The sequence below is a fragment of the Sinocyclocheilus anshuiensis genome, unplaced genomic scaffold (genome assembly GCF_001515605.1).
Source record: "Sinocyclocheilus anshuiensis isolate Anshui unplaced genomic scaffold, SAMN03320099.WGS_v1.1 scaffold234, whole genome shotgun sequence".
NCBI lineage: Eukaryota > Metazoa > Chordata > Actinopteri > Cypriniformes > Cyprinidae > Sinocyclocheilus > Sinocyclocheilus anshuiensis.
The window spans coordinates 2,522,825-2,530,560 of NW_015544165.1; the positions used below are offsets into that span (position 1 = coordinate 2,522,825).

Genomic DNA, 7,736 nt, shown 5'->3' on the forward strand with positions numbered 1-7,736 from the left:
AGGAAAACAAAGCCAAAAACCTAGACTTTTTATGAAATTGGGAAATCCCTGCCAGCACATGCCTGGGAAAAAGAGGCCATATGGTCACCTTATTCTAGATAAATAAATAACATGGCATTAATCAAAAACAGAAAGATTTAGAAAGTTTCTTATATTTTTAATTTTACATGAGTAACAAATTTTTTTTTTAGCTGGAAGCCTTGAGATTAATTTCAGTTGACCACTATGCAATGGGTCTCCAGTTCTGAGAAACAGGGCAACCTCTAGTGACATTGTGCTCGTCATGACATGGCTACACTTTATTCTCTACAAACTAGCTGGAAATGATGTCAATCTTAATGGAACTGAATCAATTGTAGAAACAATCAATTGACAGCTCTCTGAATGAGCTCATGGAGGCAGTCCTGCTTTCCTCCTGTATTCACAGATGTCCATTTGCTGTTCAGAGTGAAGTGGTTTTGTGTCAGCGAGGTAGTTGTACGAGTCTAGAAGCTGAATAATGGCAGAATAGACCGGCCGGTCCTTGAAGTTCCACATGCAGCAGTACTTTATTAAGTCATATCTGCAAGACATGCCAGATAACGTCCGTTTATGTCGTTTTAACAGAATTTTTAGATTTTCTTGAACATGTGCTGTTCACAGAGGAGCAAAACAACTATGTTGTGTAAAATAAAACAGACAAATACGAAGGCTTACAATGGGGCTCCACAGATTTCTGGTCTTTTCATCCGGTAATTGGCTAAAGTGTTTGGCAGCACTTCAGATGGATCCAGGTCAGGATAGGGGGGAGACCCTTTCAAAGGAGAAGGAAGGTAAATATAAGACTGCTAACTTGTTTGCTTCATAGTATTTTTTGATAAAAAAAAAAATTCAAGTAACAACTGGTGTATTAGGACCTCTAACTAATACTACCCAAGGTTATTGTCTCATAAAGCAGGATTCCAAAGGACCATCTGAAGAAGTACGACAACACAACTTTAGCACATTGGTCAAAGTGCAGTATTTTTTATAAAACATTTTTTTTTATGTTCTGATAGACTCACACATCACTCCTGTCTGTTAGGGGAAGCCTCATCATCCGTTCAGGCGCCTGCCATTTTACCGGCACGTTGGCTTCTTGTTCGTTGTCCACCGTTTTTGATTGTCGACTCTTAAAAGCCAAATCCAATCCAGAGACTTTGACAGAGAGCCCTGAACCGATCAACACATTCCGGGCTGCGACATCCCCATGAATAATTCTGTGGTAGGAGTATAAATAGTCCTAAAAAAAAAATCATTTAAAGAATTTATACATCTTACAGTTGATTTTTGTTTTACCTAGTATGAGTACACTGAGTAAATGACTCACCAGACCTGCTGCTACCTGTTTAGCTACTAGATAAACAGACCTCTCTGAAAACGTCTGGAAGTTATCACTTGCACCACATCTGTCCTGTTCAGTAAGAGTTACATTCAGAAGAAAATCTATGAGATGATTTATGAGATGTAACCCATGTATTTTCTGTCAACAAACACTCTCTGAAAAAAGGAACAAAGCTGACACTGGGGCGGATCCATAAGGTACAAAAGCTTTGTACCTTAATAGCCCTAAATGTATTTAATAATTATTTAGGAATTTAATAAAACCTACATATTAGTACGTATTACTACTTTTAAAGTATATATTTAAGGAAACTTGTTTCTGCCAAGGGATAAAAAAACAAACCAACAAAAAAGCTAATTGTGACTTTTTATCTTACAATTCATTTTTTCCCTCACAATTCTGACTTTTTTATCGCTATTCTGAGAAAAAAGTCATAATTGCAAGATATGAAATGCACTTCTGAGAAAAGTCATAATTACCTTTTTATTTGTTTATTTCGTGGTGGAAACAGGATTCCACACATACTAGCACCTTTTGAAAAGGTAGCACCCCAGTGACAGTTTTGTGCCTTTTTTTCTGAGAGTGTATTCAGGTGTTTTTACCTCTCGGAGACTCCAGAGAAAATGCAGGAGGTTCCCTGGAATGCTTGCTTCCAAAACCAGGTACATGGGCGTCCGGCGTGTCTGGCAATATAACATCTCCACTATATTTTTGTGTTTGCTCACTGCTACATGGAAATGGATAAAATCCACAAATTCTGTAGCCTCCAGTTGATTTGACCTGTCTGAAAAAAGAAGATATATCATTTTTTATTTTAATTTTAATATGACTACAAATTGTGGTAAAATCTTAGAAGACACCTTTTCATGATTGATTTGTGTTCTGTACCTTTAAGAGTTTTAATCACTACAGCAGTGGATGTGTTGTCTTGTTTTAGCTGACCCATGAAGATTGGCCCATAACGTCCCATCTGAAGCAGCTCCACTCCCTCCAGGCTGCACTGAGCTGGTATCTCCCATAGACCCAGAGCATCCTGTGCAGGCCGCAGGGTCCCAAAGCCTGTGTCCAAAGGTACAGGGTCCCCTTCTAAAAGACAGTATGATTCAAAATACTATTTCTCATGATTTGCCCTCAAAAAACCAAGCACCAAAACTAAAATCTGTAACTTTCTGCATCTAATATTTGGATTCAAATTGTTGTTGACAACATGATAGATCAGTTCCCTTTCATGGGAACTTCGAACTGCGTCCTCTAGGGGTCGCTATGGGGGAATGCCTCGTCGTGACCCGTGTCTGAAACCATGGTTACATAAGTAACCTGAGACGTTTTCTTTCACATACCATTTACATTTAAAGATGAACCTGTGATAATCTGAGCTGATGATCTTTTAGTAATAAAGCTCCATATGATCTGAGACACAACGATCAGGGTGCTGAGAACCAGCAAGCTTGGGATAATGATGACTGCCAATGGACCTGATCCTTCTTCATCTGTCAACACAAAATCGAATATATTCTTTTACCCGCGTATACCAGCAGAAGTGAAAGCAGTACGTTAGACTTGATTGCAAGTACTGAAAGAAAAATAGACTTTCTTACGTACAACAGACTGGGTCAGAGCCAGAGGAGCTGTTGCACTGGGCCTGTACAGCCATAAGGGTGTCCCTTTAACATTTCCAAAACTGGCTTGACAAATGACATTAGCACAATCATTTCAATAGAATGATCTTTCAAAAATACAGCACATATGTTATTAGAGCTGAAATTAAAGACTTTAAGGACCATAATATTTAAATATCTTAAGAGAAAATACATTTATTTGATCGATGTCAGAAACTGTCTCTTGCTCCAAGCATGTTGTTTCTTTGCTGTATACAGATATTGTGTGTGTATATTGTGAGTGCATATCATCCTTACCTTACTGGAATAAAGGTGGAAAAGTATCTTTTTGGCTGCTTTTGTTAGAGGCACCTTGTTTGAACATGAAGGTTGATTTTGACTTTCAGAGCAATGACCGTGAGGGTGACTGACTGCACACCTGACTTAATGATTAACTTAAGTATTGAACCATTTTAACTGTTGCCATGAGTACTTTGTTTTTCTGAATTGAAGTCAAATTCAACGTTGAATATTTAAGGTTTGTGTGTCTATTAAAAAAAAAGTAAGATTTAAGATTTGTGACACATTAATGTTTTTATATCTGTAGAGGAAAAAAATGCTGCTTATATTTATTTATTTATTTAGTCATTTATTACACTCTTTTATCCAAAGCGACTTACAAATGAGGACAACAGAAGCAATCAATTGTAGTATTAAAACAACTAAAACAGATCCAAAACTAAAAGCTAAAACTTTATAAATACTACCTATACACATTTTAAAAATAAAGAAATTAAATAAAAATTACAAATGCATACAACAAAATTTCAAAACAACATTTAATTGAAAAACAAAAAATAAAGCTAAAAACAATTCAAAATATTAAAGAACAAAAGGTATAAGAGTATAATAATGATTCTAACATAACACTAAGCCAAACACACACACAAAAAAAACACATATTGGTTATAAAAACTGAAACAGAAGCGAAACAAGTATAGGAAAGAGGAGAAATAAAAAGCGATACTTATTTTTGAATTAAATATATTTTAATTATTATTTTATTTTAATATTTTATAAATATATTCACTTAAAAAGCGATATTTTTAAGTGAAAAAGTAAAATTAGACTCTTGGGGTCAGATGGCCCCTCTAGAATTGGCACAGAGCGGGATGTTGTTACTAGTATTGTTTTTTTTTTAATGTAATATTTATTGTCATTTATGGAGTTATTACTCAATAATTCCATGAGTTAGATGTACATTTAATCTATATAGGAAATCATTCAATTTGAATTTATAGTGTTGCTATTATGACATCTATTAAAATATGGCGAATGAAATATTTATAGATTCATATACCTATATTATATCATACAGTAAATTTATCTTTCAGATTTATCTCTTTTCCTTGGATTCTGCCATGTCAGTTAGTTCTGACAAACTAAATTGTCGAACACTTCTTGCCAGCACTGAGGTAAGATGGCCTCTTAGATACATTTGCTAATGTAGTTGTCATAACGCAAAATGTAAAATTATTCAATTTCCATTCCCTTATTAACACATTGGCTGGTGCATCATCATCCTGCACATGCCAAACTTACATCTAAATATGTTATTACCTAAAAGTAAATGTACATTGTTTACACTGGGGGCATCTTCGCAAGTTACCCTACTCTTTGTACATAGTGCAATTCTATACTACAGCAGCAGGTGGCACTATTATACAACATTACGTCTAGAAGCTTAGCTTTAACCTGATTTTATTGCCTGATACGAAGAATGCCATATAATATTATTTAATTGTATTGTCTTTCTAAAACTACTCTTAATGCAAGAAAGAAATAGCATGTTGATATTGTAAAACAACATTATACAAGAATCATGTTGATGTGCAAAAATGTGTAACAGGTGGTGTGAAATTACAAAGTATATGCACAGCTGTTCAACACACGAACCCATAATAGCAGAACAATATATTATGAAGTTGTTCATTTATTTTCTTTACATCCAGGGTTCAGTGAAGTTGAGAGGGTTTAAATAGAAACATTTATTTAGTCTGATAGGCCTATATAAACATAATTCAAGGTCTATTTAATTACATTTCTAACTTTTAACTCACAGTGGATTCACCTTTTTACCTTATGTTTGATTAATTATGGTAATTTTTATTTGCTTTCACGTGAAGCACTTGGGACCAGTATTGTTTATTGTAAAACACTTTAAGCTGCACTTTTTGAAAGTGCTACACCACAAAAAATATTATTTTTACTATGAATGTTGTTATGAAGTTTCACCAAGAAAATCATTGAGGGTCTGTGGATTGGTTAAGAGTCTGGATGAGGGTTTGATGACTGTATTTTAAAACCCCTGGTTTACACTTACTATCAAATATATATATAATATTTTTTCCCTCAAAGACTCTGTAGGGGCACATTTACTTTTAAGGCAGCAAGTGCATTTTTCCTTAACTTTTCTAACATATTCCCTTCAGGCCTGGCAGCATGGCAGAGAGGCCGTTTAGTATTGTGAACAGTATGGGAAAGCCCGCCCCCTTGCTCTGATTGGCTGCTCTGCTCTCGTCCCCTCTGCATTGGTGTCGGTGTGCGCCTCTGACGCCTGTTTCACACATACTCCGTCTGCAGTGCGTGCGCGTTGCGGTTTTTTTTACGCACCCATGTTAACGGATTAGAGCTTTCACACTGCACACGGTTGCGGTCCGTCAGTGCGTTCCAGGTGCGGCGCGTCTGCAGCAGTGCAGCGATCGTTTACGCACCGAGTCTATTTTTGCTGTGCTGCACGCGCTGAATTAAAGTGACAGCGCTTTTCTTCGTGGTAAAAATGAACATGGATTGAGACTGAAATGTCGTAATTTCACAATAAATAGATATAATTAAAGTCTACTGTGTTTCACGGGCTTTTTGGCTAGGTTTAAAACAAATAAAAGTGCACTTTTAGATATAAAAGGCAACATATGCACTTGTGTCTTGTGGAGGTAGAAAAACAAAGTTCTTTAAGACCCGCTGGACTGTTTGTAATAAAGATTTAAATGTAAAAGGCACGAGAGCCGACTGTTTCTGTCAGTGGTAAGTTTTAATTTAAAATATTTGTGATAACCTAACACAAGAAAGCTATATGCTGTATTCAAATGTGTTTCCACTTGCTTGAGCAACTTAATATACACATCTAAAAGCCAAATGCATTTAATACGCTGTTTATATTGATTGAGTTTAAACGTGAATATATCTATGAAAGATTGTGTTAACTGTACTGTGATAAAAGAGGATCACAATGCTGAAAAAAACACTTTCAGTATAGGCTAACTACGTTTGGATTTGAAATCAAAATAATGGATAAATGTTGTGTTTGTGGTATACAGCCGCGGATCAGGAGCGAACTGCAAACGCGTCCTGTGTGAAAGCACAATGAGTCCGTGCTGCTTCTGCACCGCATACGCACTGCAGACGGAGTATGTGTGAAACAGGCGTGACAGTCGCTGCTGTCGTTTGGCGCAAGTAGTCAGGTGAAAATGACTAGTGACTACAAAGTTGTAAAGCTGCGCCTACAATTAATCACCGTCGGGCGCTGACAGCTCCACACACACACAAGGGCGTTTCTACAAGAATCAAAGGTCGTTGGACAGTGGACCTAGTTTGTATCGTGTATTCCCCGATCCAGGTATATTGTTGTTCGTCGTTTCACGTGAACGCGCCGGTAGCTGATGTCATTGGAACAGGTGCGCGAAACCCAAGTTGACAACAGTCGCCCTGCATCGCGAGAGATTACACACGGATGTGAGTGTTTAGCTATGGCGTTTCATTCATTAGCCGGCATTACGAAGCGATTTGAGGCTGTATTATTTTTATGTGCCTGGATAAAGTAGGCTGTCCAGCCTCGGCTGATAGTTTCTTGCTATTTCCGTGTCTTTTTCTCCTAGAAAGCGCTTGTTTGGATCGTTTGAAGACGATATTTGAGATCTACCATAGATTTTAAGGCAATGAACAGCCCTTTTACCTTCGTGTGAGCTCGTGATTCAATTCCGTGAATTTACGTGATTTTTGACTGAACCATCCAGGGAATATATTTCAAGGACCGAGCAATGCCGACTCCGAAGTTTTAAAACGTTTCTTTTTCACCAAGACGTGGGAATTAAGTCGCTTTGCTTTACTGCTCTCTAAACGCGTTTGCATTAGGAAATAACCTGTTGTTATCATTTTTTTTTTAAAGACTCTTTTACGAAAGGGATTCATCATGTCCAAGACGCTGAAAAAGAAGAAACATTGGTCTAGTAAAGTGCAGGAATGTTCCCGCATCTGGGACAGGAGTTGTCGGACGCGTTAGTGTGCCATGTCGGCAGGCTACCTGGTCCCGGAGATGTGCTTCTGGAGGTGAACGGCACGCCTGTCAGCGGACTGACAAACCGAGACACCCTCGCCGTCATCCGTCACTTTCGCGAACCCCTCCGTCTGAAGACCGTAAAGCCAGGTTAGTTTGTTAACATATTTGCTAGTGTCTACCAACCGAGACAACCGTTTTTAACACTACACTGAACCCAAGCTTTCCTTGTAAAATCCGAGTAAATGCTAGTTTTAAGCCTGTGTTAAGCTACATTTAATATTTGTAATTTTGAAAGAGAGTTAGCGTCGCTTTTAGTGCTTGAATGTTACAAGATGTTGTTTAGCAACAGACAACCAATCAAGAACTGTCTCAGTGCCCACCTCTTTAAATATTCATAGACTTTGTGCAGTCTGAGAAACTTTCACGCGCTGTCGTGATA

General features: G+C 37.4%; 1 protein-coding gene and 1 long non-coding RNA gene across 4 annotated transcripts in view; one reads left to right on the forward strand and one right to left on the reverse strand.

The window, feature by feature from the left end:
* The window catches only part of LOC107695830 (tyrosine-protein kinase STYK1-like), a 10,234-nt gene extending 6,874 nt beyond the window's left edge, over positions 1-3,360 (reverse strand). The window contains exons 1-10 of one of the 3 annotated variants that reach the window (XM_016495899.1): positions 3,280-3,360; positions 2,966-3,044; positions 2,704-2,853; positions 2,252-2,449; positions 1,966-2,147; positions 1,349-1,432; positions 1,044-1,261; positions 913-953; positions 697-793; positions 387-562 (exon numbers count right to left, since the gene is read on the reverse strand). In XM_016495899.1, coding sequence (XP_016351385.1) covers positions 391-562; positions 697-793; positions 913-953; positions 1,044-1,261; positions 1,349-1,432; positions 1,966-2,147; positions 2,252-2,449; positions 2,704-2,853; positions 2,966-3,017 — 1,194 coding nt within the window. In that variant the 5' untranslated portion in view covers positions 3,018-3,044; positions 3,280-3,360 and the 3' untranslated portion in view covers positions 387-390. Of the gene's footprint in view, positions 1-154; positions 563-696; positions 794-912; positions 954-1,043; positions 1,262-1,348; positions 1,433-1,965; positions 2,148-2,251; positions 2,450-2,703; positions 2,854-2,965; positions 3,049-3,279 lie in introns of those variants that run through there. The other 2 variants (XM_016495898.1, XM_016495900.1) reach the window with 2 other exon arrangements.
* A 3,096-nt stretch (positions 3,361-6,456) lies between these two features.
* Positions 6,457-7,177, forward strand: LOC107695832 (uncharacterized). Its single transcript, XR_001635037.1, has 2 exons — positions 6,457-6,753; positions 6,897-7,177. It is a non-coding gene; the product is annotated as an uncharacterized LOC107695832 (long non-coding RNA).
* The last annotated feature ends 559 nt before the right edge of the window (positions 7,178-7,736 follow it).